Source organism: Bufo gargarizans, chromosome 2 (assembly GCF_014858855.1).
Source record: "Bufo gargarizans isolate SCDJY-AF-19 chromosome 2, ASM1485885v1, whole genome shotgun sequence".
NCBI classification, from domain to species: domain Eukaryota; kingdom Metazoa; phylum Chordata; class Amphibia; order Anura; family Bufonidae; genus Bufo; species Bufo gargarizans.
This window is the reverse complement of record NC_058081.1, coordinates 338,335,859-338,350,870: the sequence shown is the minus strand read 5'-3', so window position 1 is coordinate 338,350,870 and position 15,012 is coordinate 338,335,859. Positions and strand designations below refer to the sequence as shown.

At 41.2% G+C, this 15,012-nt stretch overlaps 1 protein-coding gene across 1 annotated transcript in view; it reads left to right on the top strand.

Annotated features, from left to right (window-relative positions):
• STAB2 (stabilin 2) overlaps positions 1-15,012 on the top strand; it is a 165,242-nt gene that overhangs the window by 74,480 nt on the left and 75,750 nt on the right. The window contains exons 28-33 of the mRNA XM_044280594.1: positions 72-119; positions 1,432-1,568; positions 4,641-4,755; positions 9,190-9,267; positions 12,814-12,912; positions 13,013-13,120. Coding sequence (XP_044136529.1) covers positions 72-119; positions 1,432-1,568; positions 4,641-4,755; positions 9,190-9,267; positions 12,814-12,912; positions 13,013-13,120 — 585 coding nt within the window. The remainder of the gene's footprint in view (positions 1-71; positions 120-1,431; positions 1,569-4,640; positions 4,756-9,189; positions 9,268-12,813; positions 12,913-13,012; positions 13,121-15,012) is intronic.

Genomic DNA, 15,012 nt, shown 5'->3' with positions numbered 1-15,012 from the left:
AACAAAAAATGTAAATACTCATTTTCCATTTTCGATGAATAAACATTATAACACCTCTTATTTGGTCATAGGTGGTTGCATCTCTTCCAGAAGCCTCAGAATTTTATAAATCTATGAATGTAAGTTGGAGATATTGTAATGATAAGGCCCTGTGCATGTGGCCCATACTAAACCTTCATGTGCTTCACAGAAACACAACATGGCAGCACATGGAGCGCCTACGAGCTCACAACATGGTCTGTGTCAGGGTTGCCAACAGTCTAGAAATTTCTGGACAGTCTGTAAAAATAGGTGACTTTTTTCCTGTGTCCGTAAAAAAAATAGATGTGTCCGTGATTTTTTTTTTGCAGCTGATAGCACTTGACTATATTAATTTGGTGGTAATGATCATAATTTTACAGCTCACAGTAAAGGTTGGTGATGAGTTCTTATCAGTATATTATGCCTTAGACATGTTTTATTTATAATCTTTATCAGTCGATATGGTTTTCCAATTGGTCAATAAAAATATTGGCTGTCCATGATTTTGAGACAAGTTGTCCAGAAAAAAGATACATTATGGTTGGCAACCCTTGTCTGTGTGCTGCTGTAGATGGTGCATGCCCCAATGCCAGGTTTATGGATCCTTTTATGTTCAGTCCTGCTCATAGGGATCCTGATTAATAGTGCACCTATAACTGGATGATATTGAGGGGGTTGCCTGGCCAGTTAAAAGTTTAACAAAATGCCCAAAGTGCTTTAAAGTAATTAAAGAAGTAATGTGCATGTTACAAATCCCTCCGCGGCACCTGTTGCTATGCTTCCCAACTCCTCCACCAGTCTCTGTACTCCTTGGTCCATCATGGAAATGTGAATGCTCAGCCAGTCATCAGCTGAGGCCACTTATTGGCTGACAGTTCACTTCTCCTGTGTCAAGAGGGTCTAGGAAGTACAGAAACCAGTGTGGGGGGGGGGGAGTATCGGAAGCAGAATGACAGTGGATCAGTAAGGCTATGTTCACATGTACTGCATATGTTAGGAACAGAAAAAATAAAAATAATAATAATACTATTTACTAGATCCAGCTTATGCAGGACACCAGTGGTGCTTGATGGGTATAATGGGCTCTGTTGGGTTTTGGTTATGGATTCTATTATTCTGCCAGAGACAAACTGTCAGTGTATGCTCTACTATTTCTTCCTTCACTGCTGCTTCTAATTCTATTATCATTTTAAAGCATTCTGAGCATACGTTATTTAAGATTTTAAGTGGCCAGGCAATCCCTTTAACAAACCCCCAGAACAACATGATCAGTTTCTCCATACTGTGTAGGTTTAGATTCTCAGAACCCTAACCATAAATGAAGAACGTTAACCTTCATTAGAAATCTAACAGTAGATAAAAAGAAATTATGTTCAGAGACACAATCTGATTCTGTGGCTTCAATTTCAGGATCCCAATACAAGATCCCTGATTTCTCAGTCTACAAACATCACTTTGTTTGTTCCGTCTCGCTCAGCAATTAAGAGCATGAAAAAGGAGGATGAGATTTACTGGATGAAAAAAGAGAATGCAGCAACATTACTAAAGTAAGCAACGCATTCTGTGTATCCGTCCTTATCTCTGTCACATCCATATGCTAGCAAGAAAATGCATTGAGTCTAATCAGAGAAATGTAATGTTCTCTATGTGTTTCATGGAGAAGGAAATAAGCTATTCTACAACTGACCATTTACGGCTATGGTGTGGGGGTTCTATGCACTGTGATGTGCCAACGAGAGCTGGTTCAGTCAAAATTTCCCACTCTATGTTTTATTACTGATTTGAGTGTAAAAGGATCCAAAGGTTGTTCTATGGTCTTAGGCCTCCTTCACACACAACTTTTTTCACTGTTCTAAAACACAATCTATTTTGGTGCAATTAAAGGGAGTCTGTCACCAGAAAATTTGCAATTAAACCAGGCACAATGTCATGTAGGGTTAGCTCATATGACTGTAATACATTCTGGAGACAAAGTACTATTAAACCATATGCAAATGAGCAGTTAAGTGCACTGAGCAGTTAAGTGCACTGAGGTGGATTGAAGCCACTCTGTGCACCCCTACTCCTCCTGCTTCCTCTTTCAGACTCTTTCTCCTCTTCATGTTGATTGACAGGGCCAGGAGAGATGACTATGCAGAACTCTCCCCGTCACTATATGAAAACCCAGACTAAGTCTTCATGCACACGGCTGGACAGCCGTGGCCGTATTGCGGCCCTCATACAGTGGTTCCGCAATATGCGAGCACCAACCGCATGCTCCCAGCATCACAGATGCGGACCCATCCACTTAAATGGGTCCGCAATCCGGAGCTGCGGTAAGGAACGTTGGCACGTAACCCCACGGAAGCACTACAGAGTGCCTCCGCACCGCAATTTTTTATTTTTTTAATTATTTTTTTAAAGTTCATGATATCACTAAGCACATGAGCTTGCTAATATACAAATGTCACAATGAATTAGGGAGATCAATTTTGTCAGTATTTTCAAGAACTGCATTTATGAATCATTGTGAATTGGTGCTGAACAGTGTACAGTTTAAATAAACTTGTCCCTCAAAAAACAAGCCCTCATACAGCTACATTCAGGTCCATAAATATTGGGATATCAACACAATTCTAACATTTTTGGCTCTATACTCCACCACAATGGATTTGAAATGAAACAACTTTAACTACAGACTGTCAGCTTTAATTTGAGGGTATTTACATCCAAATCAGGTGAACGGTGTAGGAATTACAACAGTTTGCATATGTGCCTCCCACTTGTTAAGGGACTAAAAGTAATGGGACAGAATAATAATCATAAATCAAACTTTCACTTTTTAATACTTGGTTGCAAATCCTTTGCAGTCAATTACAGCCCGAAGTCTGGAACGCATAGACATCACCAGACGCTGGGTTTCATCCCTGGTGATGCTCTGCCAGGCCTCTACTGTAACTGTCTTCAGTTCCTGCTTGTTCTTGGGGCATTTTCCCTTCAGTTTTGTCTTCAGCAAGTGAAATGCAAATCGGATTCAGGTCAGGTAATTGACTTGGCCATTGCATAACATTCCACTTTTTTCCCATAAACTCTTCGGATGCTTTTGCAGTATGCTTTGGGTCATTGTCCATCTGCACTGTGAAGCGCCGTCCAATGAGTTCTGAAGAATTTGGCTTAATATGAGCAGATAATATTGCCGAAACACTTCAGAATTCATCCTGCTGCTTTTGTCAGCAGTCACATCATCAATAAATACAAGAGAACCAGTTCCATTGGCAGCCATACATGCCCACGCCATGACACTACCACCACCATGCTTCACTGATGAGGTGGTATGCTTAGGTTCATGAGCAGTTCCTTTCCTTCTCCATACTCTTCTCTTCCCATCACTCTGGTACAAGTTGATCTTGGTCTCATCTGTCCATAGAATGTTGTTCCAGGACTGTGAAGGCTTTTTTAGATGTCGTTTGGCAAACTCTAATCTGGCCTTCCTGTTTTTGAGGCTCACCAATGGTTTACATCTTGTGGTGAACCCTCTGTATTCTATTCACTCTGGTGAAGTTTTCTCTTGAATGTTGACCTTGACACATATACACCTACCTCCTGGAGAGTGTTCTTGATCTGGGCAACTGTTGCGAAGGGTGTTTTCTTTACCAGGGAAAGAATTCTTCGGTCATCTACCACAGTTGTTTTCCGGGGTCTTCCAGGTCTTTTGGTGTTGCTGAGCTCACCGGTGCGTTTCTTATTTTTAAGAATGTTCCAAACAGGTGTTTTGGCCACACCTAATGTTTTTGCTATCTCTCTGATGGGCTTGTTTTGTTTTTTCAGCCTAATGATGGCTTTCTTCATTGATAGTGATAGCTCTTTGGATACACCGTTCACCTGATTTGGATGTAAATACCCTCAAATTAAAGCAGACAGTCTGCAGTTAAAGCACATGTTTGTTTAATTTCAAATCCATTGTGGTGGCGTATAGAGAAAAAGAAATGTTAGAATTGTGTAGATGTCCCAAAATTTATGGAACTGACTGTATGTGAATGAAAAAATAAAAAAAGTTATGGCTTTGGGAGGGCTGGGAATAATTTATATATTTTTTTTAATGGAAAATCACCTTCAAAGTCTTGAAAGGGTTAAAAAGGGAACCTGTCACCATGAAATGCAGCGCAATCTGCAGGCAGCATGTTATAAAGCAGTAGGGGCTGAGCAGATTGATACATAGTTTTGTAGGAAAAGATTCAGTAAAACTGATAATTTTATATATTTAAATATCAGAAAAGGTTGGTGACTTCCAGAAAAAGGGGAGCGGGTTCATGGGAAAGGGGAATTGCTTAAGATGCACCATTCTGCATCAAAATGGTGCCACAATTCTGGCATAACCAGACAATAGTTGTTATAAATCAAAGAAAAGTGTCTATTCCTGCACCAGATTAATCATCCAGCCTGAGTCCCTGTGATAAATCTGGTGCAGGTCTAGACTGCCATCTTCAGGCTGAATAAATCTGCCCCAATATGTTTTACTGAGAATGGATAGAGAGAAACAAAGATACAGTTCTCCTTTTTTGGAATCTGCTCCACTCTACTACAAATTTTTCAACTTCTGTGAGCACATTATCCCACAATGTTTCATGTTCTATTTCCAGGCATCACATTTTGTCAGGTATCTACAAATATGATGATATCAAGAACTATTCTTCATCTGATCTACTGGTTACTTCTCTTAAAAACAGTTTACTTCAACTTTCTACAAAAAATGGGGTAAGTTACAAGGCTCTATAAGTCAAATATATATTGGACTGCTCATGCAACTTATTGCTATAGACAGGCAGATAGACAAATAAGCAGGTAGATATTTAGATAGATAGATAGATAGAGTTGAAACCAGAAGTTTACGTACACAATATAAAAAGACGCGTGCATGTTTTTCTCAATATCTGACATGAAATCAGAATAAATAGATAGCTGTATAAATTGTTTTAGGCTGAAACATTACAGTTGGAGTGAATAAAGAGGGTCCACACCTTTCACCAGTCTTGGATTGCTGGCTCTTTTCTTGTTATTTGGAATATCTAGGGCCTAGAGCTGATGGTCTTTGAAGAATGTATTCAATTAAAACAAAAGAATATATTTGATAGATTCTTTACACATGGAGTGATCTAATCCATGCAAAATCAATGCAAAACACCTGCAAAAGGTTTCCTAAGTCTTTAAATGTCAGTCTGGTGCAGTCAGCTAAACAATCATGGGGAAGACTGCTGACTTCACAGTTGTCCAGAAGACAGTCATTAACACCCTCCACATGGAGGGTAAGCGACAAAAGGTCATTGCTAAAGAAGCTGGTAGTTCACAAAGTGCTGTATTCAAGCAAATTAATAGAAAGTTGAGAAGAAGGAAAAAGTGTGGTCAAAAATGATTCACAAGCAACAGGAATAACTGCAGCATTCAAAGGATTGTCAAGAAAAGGCCATTCAAGAATTTGGGGGTGATTCACAAGGAGAGGGCTGCAGCTGGAGTCAATGCTTTAAAAGCCACCACACACAATGGAGATGCATTGAGGTCCAGTGTGAAGTTTCCACAGTCAGTGATGGTTTGGGGAGCAGTGGCATCTGCTGGTGTTCATCCACTGTGCTTTATCAAGTCCGAAGTCAGCACAGCCATTTACCAGGAAATTTAACAGCATTTCATGGTTCCCTCAAGCTTTATGGATATGCTGCTTTAATTTTCCAGCAGGACATGGCATCTGCCCTTACTGACAAAATTACCAATACCTGGTTTAATAACCACGGTATCCCTGTACTTGATTTGCCAGCAAACTCACCTGACCTAAACCCCATAGAGAATCTATGCAGTATTGTCAAGAGGAAGATGAGAGACACCAGACCCAACAATGCAGACGAGGTGAAGGCCGCTATTAAAGCTACCTAGGCTTCCATAACACCTCAGCAGTGCCACAGGCTGATCGCCTCCATGCAACGCTTCATTGATGCGGTAATTCATGCAAAAGGAGCCCTGGCCACGTTTTGAGTGCATATACTGTACATACGTTTCAGTAGGCCAACATTTCTGAATTAAAAATAATTATTTTTAATTGATCTTATATATAATATTTAACTTTTCTGAGATACTGACTTTGCGGTTTGTTTTCATTAGCTATAAGCCATAATCATCAACATTAAAAGAAATAAATACTTGAAATGGATTACTCTCTGTGTAATGAATCTATATAATATTCGAGTCTCACTTTTTTAATTGAATTACCTGAAATAAAATTTTCGACGATATTCTAATTTATTGAGATGCATCTCTAGATAGCCCTTCTGATGGAATACAGTTGTCAAAGCAACTGCAGGGAATTTGATTTCCCTATGAGTGCTTTCTTCTATTACTGTCAGCCCTGCTTATAGAGAGAGCAATTTGGGAAAGTATATGATGAAAAATTGCCTTACCTGTCGTTTTACTTTCCTTGAGTCTGAAGGCAGCACAGAGTGGGATATTGTCTCCTAGTCTCCACCCTAGGACTAGTGTTGAGCGTGAATATTCGAATCGCTAATTTTAATCTCGAATATCACCACTTCGAGAATTCACGAATATTTAGAATGTAGTGCTATATATTCGTATTCACGAATGATGTTGAATATTCTAATCGCAAATTTATCGCAAATATATTACATTGCCGATTTTTCGCAATCAAGTAAACAATGACTTGAGATCACAAATTCTCAAATTTGCAAATTTATGGCGAAAATTTGGCTAAAAAGTCACGAAATATCGCAAATTCGAATATCGCCCATGCCGCTCATCACTACCTAGGACCAGCCCACCCAATTAATTGCTGGTGCTATATGAACCCTCTCTCACAGCTCACGCTTGTGTAAAAATAAATAGCCGATTAGCTATAAAATTATTGGGAGGGTATGTACAGTACAGACCAAAAGTTTGGACACACCTTCTCATTCAAAGATTTTTCTTTATTTTCATGACTATGAATATTGGAGATTCACACTGAAGGCATCAAAACTATGAATTAACACATGTGGAATTATATACATAACAAAAAAAGTGTGAAACAACTAAAAATATATCATATTCTAGGTTCTTCAAAGTAGCCACCTTTTGCTTTGATTACTGCTTTGCACACTCTTGGAATTCTCTTGATGAGCTTCAAGAAGTAGTCACCTGAAATGGTTTTCACTTCACAGGTTCGCAGCTCAGGTTAACAGCAGCTCAGATTAGAGACCAGGTCAATGCCACACAGAGTTCTAGCAGCAGACACATCTCTAGAACAACTGTTAAGAGGAGACTGTGTGAATCAGGTCTTCATGGTAGAATATCTGCTAGGAAACCACTGCCAAGGACAGGCAACAAGCAGAAGAGACTTGTTTGGGCTAAAGAACACAAGGAATGGACATTAGACCAGTGGAAATCTGTGCTTTGGTCTGAGTCCAAATTTGAGATCTTTGGTTCCAACCACTGTGTCTTTGTGCGACGCAGAAAAGGTGAACGGATGGACTCTACATGCCTGGTTCCCACCGTGAAGCATGGAGGAGGAGGTGTGATGTGTGGGGGTGCTTTGCTGGTGACACTGTTAGGGATTTATTCAAAATGCAAGGCATACTGAACCAGCATGGCTACCACAGCATCTTGCAGCGGCATGCTATTCCATCCGGTTTGCGTTTAGTTGGACCATCATTTTTCAACAGGACAATGACCCCAAACACACCTCCAGGCTGTGTAAGGGCTATTTGACCATGAAGGAGAGTGATGAGGTGCTGCGCCAGATGACCTGGCCTCCACAGTCACCGGACCTGAACCCAATCGAGATGGTTTGGGGTGAGCTGGACCGCAGAGTGAAGGCAAAAGGGCCAACAAGTGCTAAGCATCTCTGGGAACTCCTTCAAGACTATTGGAAGACCGTTTCAGGTGACTACCTCTTGAAGCTCATCAAGAGAATGCCAAGAGTGTGCAAAGCAGTAATCAAAGCGAAAGGTGGCTACTTTGAAGAACCTAGAATATGACATATTTTCAGTTGTTTCACACTTTTTTGTTATGTATATAATTCCACATGTGTTAATTCATAGTTTTGATGCCTTTAGTGTGAATCTACAATTTTCATAGTCATGAAAATAAAGAAAACTCTTTGAATGAGAAGGTGTGTCAAAACTTTTGGTCTGTACTGTATGTGCTGCCTTCGGATTTGAGGAAAGTAACATTACAGGTAAGACAAATTTTCTATTTCCTCATCTACCTCAGGCAGCACAGATATGAAAAGCAAAAAAGAAAGGGATGGTAAATTTTGCAGACTGACAATTAAGAGAAACTTGGCCTACTTTGCCTGGCAGATAAGGCCCTACCTGAAAAAGGAGAGGACCTCTTCTACCATATAATAGAATTTGATTGGTTACTTGACCTCCTAAGAATGTAGATTATATCCAAAGAAAATCTGCCAGATAAGCAGAGACAGCAGATAGACATTATCATGTAAAGAACATATCTTTATCACTGAGGTAACTATCAGGGTAACACCATTTTGGGGGGGAAAAAACTTAGGTAATGATTGACAACTACTCCACTGGCCTAAATGCCGATGTAATGTAAAAAAAAAAGGAATTTAAAATGACAATCAACAATGACCATGACAATCAAGAGAATAAGGAAAAGGAGGTCTCAGGTCTGGACCAACATCTCTGGTAATCGGTGGCTGATTATTGAACAGCCAGGCTGCCATTTTTTTGCAGTCATAGCTATTTTTTTAGGTGATGTAAGAAACATAAATCCACAGAACCAACCATAGTGCATGGTCTGAACTTGTTGCCAGAAAACTTCTGGCAAGCTTTATGCCCTATAGCAGGCATGATCCAAGGTAAAACCAAAGGAAAAACAAATGAGAAAAGGTGGGCTTGTGCAGGAGACACAATCTGCACCTGATAAGGACAAAAAGAAACACAAAAGTGGTCTTTGAGAGAGGGTTCATATAGCACCTGCAATTCATTATGCTGATTCTTAATTTAGTATTCTAGGTGGGCTGGTCCTAGGGTGGAGACTGGGGGACAAAATATCCCGCTCTGAAATGAATATTGTTCATAATGTAGTTCTCTAGTGCATCAAAGAATGCTCCCCAAGGTGGAAATTATATGTCAAGTTCCCAAACTTGTTTAATGTAATAAATGCTTTAATGGAAATAATTTATTTTAGAATATTACCATTGGAGGTGCTAACGTTGTTGTCGGTGACATTGTAGCTACAAATGGAGTTGTGCATCTTATTGACAAGGTAAATATCTTGCTCATTTAGATGGTAATTTATGATTTGCGAGCACTGAGCACCAAGCCGATCAGCATGAAATCATGTTGTGTTCACTGTACATATCATATTGTTAGCAGTAGGCAGTTATTTCCAGATTATATTCATGGCCATAAAAATTTCTAGTCAATAACAGTTCCCAATTTGCAATTCTATAGAACACAATTTACTAAGGTAAATAATGAAAAGCCATAATTTCCCAACAGCTTTGTTGGTATATCTATGCTGTTGTATAACACCCAGGGTATTTTGGGCCTTCAAGGGTTTATCCAAGATAATTAAAAATCTCAGACAATCCCTGCAATAGCCTAGCAGCGTTCTCTGTGACACTGGTCCAATTCAGCATTAAACTGCTGAGGACACTTATTGGCTGCAGCAGTCATGTGCCATATACTGACACGTCATGCCTGCAGTTTTGTAAACAAGCAGCGGCAGGAGAATCAGACCAGTGCCAGCGCTGAAGTGAGGGGTGAGTACAGTGTAGAAGATAATGTTTCATTTTAGCCTATAGCAGGACTTTTCCTTGATTTTTAACTAAGACAACCCTTTAATGACCATAATAGTATTATTAAGAGGCACATCTTGTGCTATTTAAATGACACAAACTGAAATCTATCCCAGCTACGAGCTGGGGTAGATTTCAGTTGCTGCAAGCTGGGGTAGATTTCAGTTGCTACGAGCTGGGGTAGATTTCAGTTGCTACGAGCTGGGGTAGATTTCAGTTGCTACGAGCTGGTGAGCTGGGGTAGATTTCAGTTGCTACAAACTGGGGTAGATTTCAGTTGCTACGAGCTGGGGTAGCTTTCAGTTGCTACGAGCTGGGGTAGCTTTCAGTTGCTACGAGCTGGGGTAGATTTCAGTTGCTACGAGCTGGGGTAGATTTCAGTTGCTACGAGCTGGGGTAGATTTCAGTTGCTACGAGCTGGGGTAGATTTCAGTTGCTACGAGCTGGGGTAGATTTAAGTTGCTACGAGCTGGTGAGCTGGGGTATATTTCAGTTGCTACAAGCTGGGGTAGATTTCAGTTGCTACGAGCTGGGGTAGCTTTCAGTTGCTACGAGCTGGGGTAGATTTCAGTTGCTACGAGCTGGGGTAGATTTCAGTTGCTACGAGCTGGGGTAGATTTCAGTTGCTACGAGCTGGGGTAGATTTCAGTTGCTACGAGCTGGTGAGCTGGGGTATATTTCAGTTGCTACAAGCTGGGGTAGATTTCAGTTGCTACGAGCTGGGGTAGATTTCAGTTGCTACGAGCTGGGGTAGATTTCAGTTGCTACGAGCTGGGGTAGATTTCAGTTGCTACGAGCTGGGGTAGATTTCAGTTGCTACGAGCTGGGGTATATTTCAGTTGCTACAAGCTGGGGTAGATTTCAGTTGCTACGAGCTGTGGTAGATTTCAGTTGCTATAAGCTGGGGTAGATATCTGTTGCTACGAGCTGTGGTAGATTTCAGTTGCTACAACCTGGGGTAGATTTCAGTTGCTATAAGCTGGGGTAGATTTCATTAATACGAGCTGGGGTAGATTTCAGCTGCTACGAGCTGTGGTAGATTTCAGTTGCTATAAGCTGGGGTAGATTTCGGTTGCTACGAGCTGTGGTAGATTTCAGTTGCTACGACCTGGGGTAGATTTCAGTTGCTATAAGCTGGGATAGATTTCAGTTGCTACGACCTGGGGTAGATTTCAGTTGCTATAAGCTGGGGTAGATTTCGGTTGCTACGAGCTGTGGTAGATTTCAGTTGCTACGACCTGGGGTAGATTTCAGTTGCTATAAGCTGGGGTAGATTTCAGTTGCTAGGCCTGGGGTAGATTTCAGTTGCTATAAGCTGGGGTAGATTTCGGTTGCTACGAGCTGTGGTAGATTTCAGTTGCTATAAGCTGGGGTAGATTTCAGTTGCTATAAGATGGGGTAGATTTCAGTTGCAACGACCTGGGGTAGATTTCAGTTGCTATAAGCTGGGGTAGATTTCGGTTGCTACGAGCTGGGGTAGATTTAAGTTGCTATAAGCTGGGGTAGATTTCAGTTGCTACGAGCTGGGGTAGATTTAAGTTGCTATGAGCTGGGGTAGATTTCAGTTGCTACAAGCTGGGGTAGATTTCAGTTGCTACGAGCTGGGGTAGATTTAAGTTGCTATGAGCTGGGGTAGATTTCAGTTGCTACAAGCTGGGGTAGATTTCAGTTGCTACGAGCTGGGGTAGATTTAAGTTGCTATGAGCTGGGGTAGATTTCAGTTGCTACAAGCTGGGGTAGATTTCAGTTGCTACAAGCTGGGGTAGATTTCAGTTATAATTTACGCCATTGTAACTCCTTTTACTAAGCTCCACCAACTTTTGTACAAAGTGACGAGTGGTAGGAGAAAGTCTGTGAAAAATCTCAAATTATTTCCACTGAATGCCATTCACACAAAAATTTGCACGTTTTGTACGCCAGAAAACTGGCGTACAACTTTGATAAATGTGCCCCATTGTCCTTTTAATGTGCAAAACAAAAACTTTTTGGCTGGTTTCACACGAGCGTGACGGATTAGGTCTGGATGCATTCAGGGTGCGTTCAGTGAAACTCGCACTATTTTGCAAGCAAGTTCAGTCAGTTTTGTCTGTGATTGCGTTTAGTTGTTCAGTTTTTTCCGCGCGGGTGCAATGCGTTTGGATGCGTTTTTCACGCGCATGATAAAAAACGGAATGTTTACAAACAACATCTCTTAGCAACCATCAGTGAAAAATGCATCGCATCCGCACCTGCTTGCTGGATGCAATGCGTTTTTCACGCAGCCCCATTCACTTCTATGGGGCCAGGGCTGCGTAAAAAACGCAGAATATAGAACATGCTGCGATTTTCACGCAAAGCAGAACTGATGCGTGAAAAACAACGCTCATGTACACAGCCCCATTGAAATGAATGGGTCAGGATTCAGTGCGGGTGCTGTGCGTTCACGTCACGCATTGCACCCGCGTGGAAAACTCGCTCGTGTGAAAGGGACCTTTAAGTTTAAAATATTTTCTTTTCAATCTTATAGCAAAATACTAAAAATATAAACAATGAGGCAGATTTACTAAGCTAAGTTTGCCAGAATTCTGACCTGGTTTGGTAAAAAAAATATCCATTTTGTTAGAGTACAACAACTTCACCCAAGCCAGAAAATGATCCCTTCAGCCAAATCTCTTCACGGCCTCTGACAGATATTTCCACTCATTGAAGTAAAAAAAAAAAAAAAAAACAATAATGGTCGTGCAGCAAGCAAGTTCTAACCTTTTTCTATAGTAAAAAAATAGTCTAAAAAAGTGTGAGTATGACTTTTGGAAGCCAGAATTCTGGAATGCGGGGCTCGATAAATTTCCCCTTAAATGTCTAGAGTACCATTCACTGAGCTTATACAAGAAAGACTGCACAGAGCTGTTGAACATAAATGAGTCTATCTGAGGTTCCGATTTCACATTATATGAAGTGTTTTCTTTTGGTGTTTCATTTTATAGAAAAGTTAACATAGATTGAAAGCCTCATGACATTAATATGTTTTCTAGGTCTTGATTCCTGATATATATACGGTCGAGCTATTACCAGACTTGATGACCAGGCTTGATCAGATGCCTGATTATTCCATCTTCCGTGGCTATATCATTGTGAGTAATACGCAATATAAGTGGCATAAGTGAATGTTGAGCCTCCTTATCATTTTTTCAGTAACTTGTCATGTTGTACATTGCTGATATTTTTACCTAGGAATATCATCTGTCAAAACTTATTGAATCTGAAGATACCTACACAGTATTTGCTCCTAACAATGATGCTATGAACAGTTTTATCCGGAATAAAAGTCCAGCTACCGTGGTAAGTACTCTTGGCAGTTTGGGACTTTGGCACTTGATCTGAGTTACTTGATCTGAAACAGCACCAGAAACATATACATATAGCCAGTGGCGTACTAAGTGGGGGGTGTGGGGGCATCCACCCTAGGTGCCGGCTCTCAGAGTGCCAGAAGCAATGAACTCTTCCCACCGCTCAGCTCCCAGCGCTCCTACCCTCCTTCAGGCTGGCGGCTCACAGAATGGTGAAGCAGGAAGACTTCTCCCCTCTCAGCCATTCAGCCTGCAGGCACAGATCCCACTGCCAGCCTGTGTGGGCGGAGCATGCAGCCCGGAAATCTGCATAAGCTCCGCCCACACACTGCTGCAGAGCGATCAGTGCCTGCAGCAAAGAGAGGTATGTGAGCTTCAGGAATGGGACAAGGTGAGTAGTTACTGTGTTGTTAGGTTTTTTTTTATACAGAGGAGGTAAAGAGGGCTTTATTAATATGGAGGGGGCACAGAGGACTTTATTACTATGGAGGGGGGATTACTACTATGGAGGGGGCACAGAGGACTTTATTACTTTGGAGGGGGCACAGAGGACTTTATTACTATGGAGGTGGCATAGAGAGCATTACTACTATGGATAGGGCACAGCGGGCATTACTAATGTGAAGGGGGCACAATGGGCATTCTACTATGGAGGGTGCACAGAGCCAGAGGGCATTACTGCAATAAATGGGGCACAGAGGGCATTATTACTGTGAAGGGGGCACAGTGGGCATTATTACTGTGAAGGGGGCACAATGGGGATTTCTACTATAGAGGGAGCACAGAGGGCATTACTAGCACAGTGGGCATTACTACTATTAAGGGGGCACAATGGGCAATATTACTGTGAAGGGGGCACAATGGGCATTATTACTATAAAGGGGCACAGTGAGCATTATTACTATGAAGGGGGCACAATGGGGATTATTACTATTAAGGGGGCACAATGGGGATTATTACTGTGAAGGGGGCACAATGGGGATTATTACTGTGAAGGGGCACAATGGGGATCATTACTGTGAAGGCGGCACAAAGAGGGCATTACAACTGTGAAAGGGGCACAATGTGGGCATAACTACTGTGAGAGTGCACAATGTGGGCATAACTTCTGTGAGGGGGCACACATCTGGACAAAACTACTGTGAAGGTTGTACAATGAGGGCAATACTACTGTGAGGGGGTACCATTTTTTTTAAGTATTGGGGGGAGGGGTGCCAGACAAAGGACCTGCCCCAGGTGCCAAACACCCTAAGCACACCACTGTATATAGCACCCAAATAATTACGCCTATGGCATACAAACGGTACATAGTGTCTAGATAAACAGATTTGGGGTGTTAAGGTACCAGTTTCATATAGTGTCCAGACAAATATTGCATAAAATCCACAGATAAATCAAGGCAGCCTAGAGATTTTTTCAACCTCTTGAAAATAAAAATTATAGCTTAACAGGAACAGTGACAGCAGGGAATAAAATCATTTGCCAGTCTTACAGGTGCTGTTTATGGCTGAAGAGCCACAGTTTCCAGACCTCTTAAAGGAAATGTGTCATCAGAAAATGACCTATTGTTTAAATCAGTTGTTTAACATATTTTCTAGGAATTTTTGATGATGATTTTATTTTTACATTTTCTATGTCACTATCTATATTTAAATAAAAACCATAAAATCCTGCAGTTTTCTCACTGGCCAATAATACGCTTCACTTCAGATCACTTTACTGCAGTTATCTATACACTGAGGTGATATTACAACAGGCAGGATTAGAATGACAGATAAGACAGGATCTACCATTCATAATAGGTGATTGTCAAAGCTTATCTAATCTTTCCTTGTACAATGACCTACTCACAGGTCACAGAGCATGCCCAGATAACTCTCCCAT